This window comes from Eimeria tenella, genomic scaffold (genome assembly GCF_000499545.2).
Source record: "Eimeria tenella Houghton genomic scaffold, Eth_scaff1820, whole genome shotgun sequence".
Classification (NCBI taxonomy): Eukaryota; Apicomplexa; class Conoidasida; order Eucoccidiorida; family Eimeriidae; genus Eimeria; species Eimeria tenella.
In genome coordinates this window covers 1,794-2,027 of record NW_013541654.1, presented here as the reverse complement: position 1 = coordinate 2,027, position 234 = coordinate 1,794, and the positions used below count along the sequence as shown (strand labels likewise).

Genomic DNA, 234 nt, shown 5'->3' with positions numbered 1-234 from the left:
CAGCAGTAGCTGATGCATGCATGCAAGCCAGTTTCCATGCGTGCATGCATGCATGCATGCATTGTGGCAGTTTTCTGTTCTTTTGACTTGCGTGGTTTTGTTAGATTACTTTTAGTATATTCAGCTACATTCATTGATAGTTGTTGTTTTTGATTATTTTTATTTTTCCACTCTAGTATTTTCAATTATTTGCGTTATCAATTACTTCGATTTTCTTTAATTTTTATTTTGTTG

The 234-nt window shown here is 32.9% G+C and overlaps 1 protein-coding gene across 1 annotated transcript in view; it reads right to left on the bottom strand.

Annotated features, from left to right (window-relative positions):
* Positions 1-197: 197 nt before the first annotated feature.
* The window catches only part of ETH_00038715 (uncharacterized protein), a gene marked incomplete at both ends in the record, with an annotated part of 1,050 nt that continues 1,013 nt past the window's right edge, over positions 198-234 (bottom strand). Inside the window, one exon of the mRNA XM_013373933.1 lies at positions 198-234. Within this exon, the coding sequence (XP_013229387.1) occupies positions 198-234 (37 nt within the window).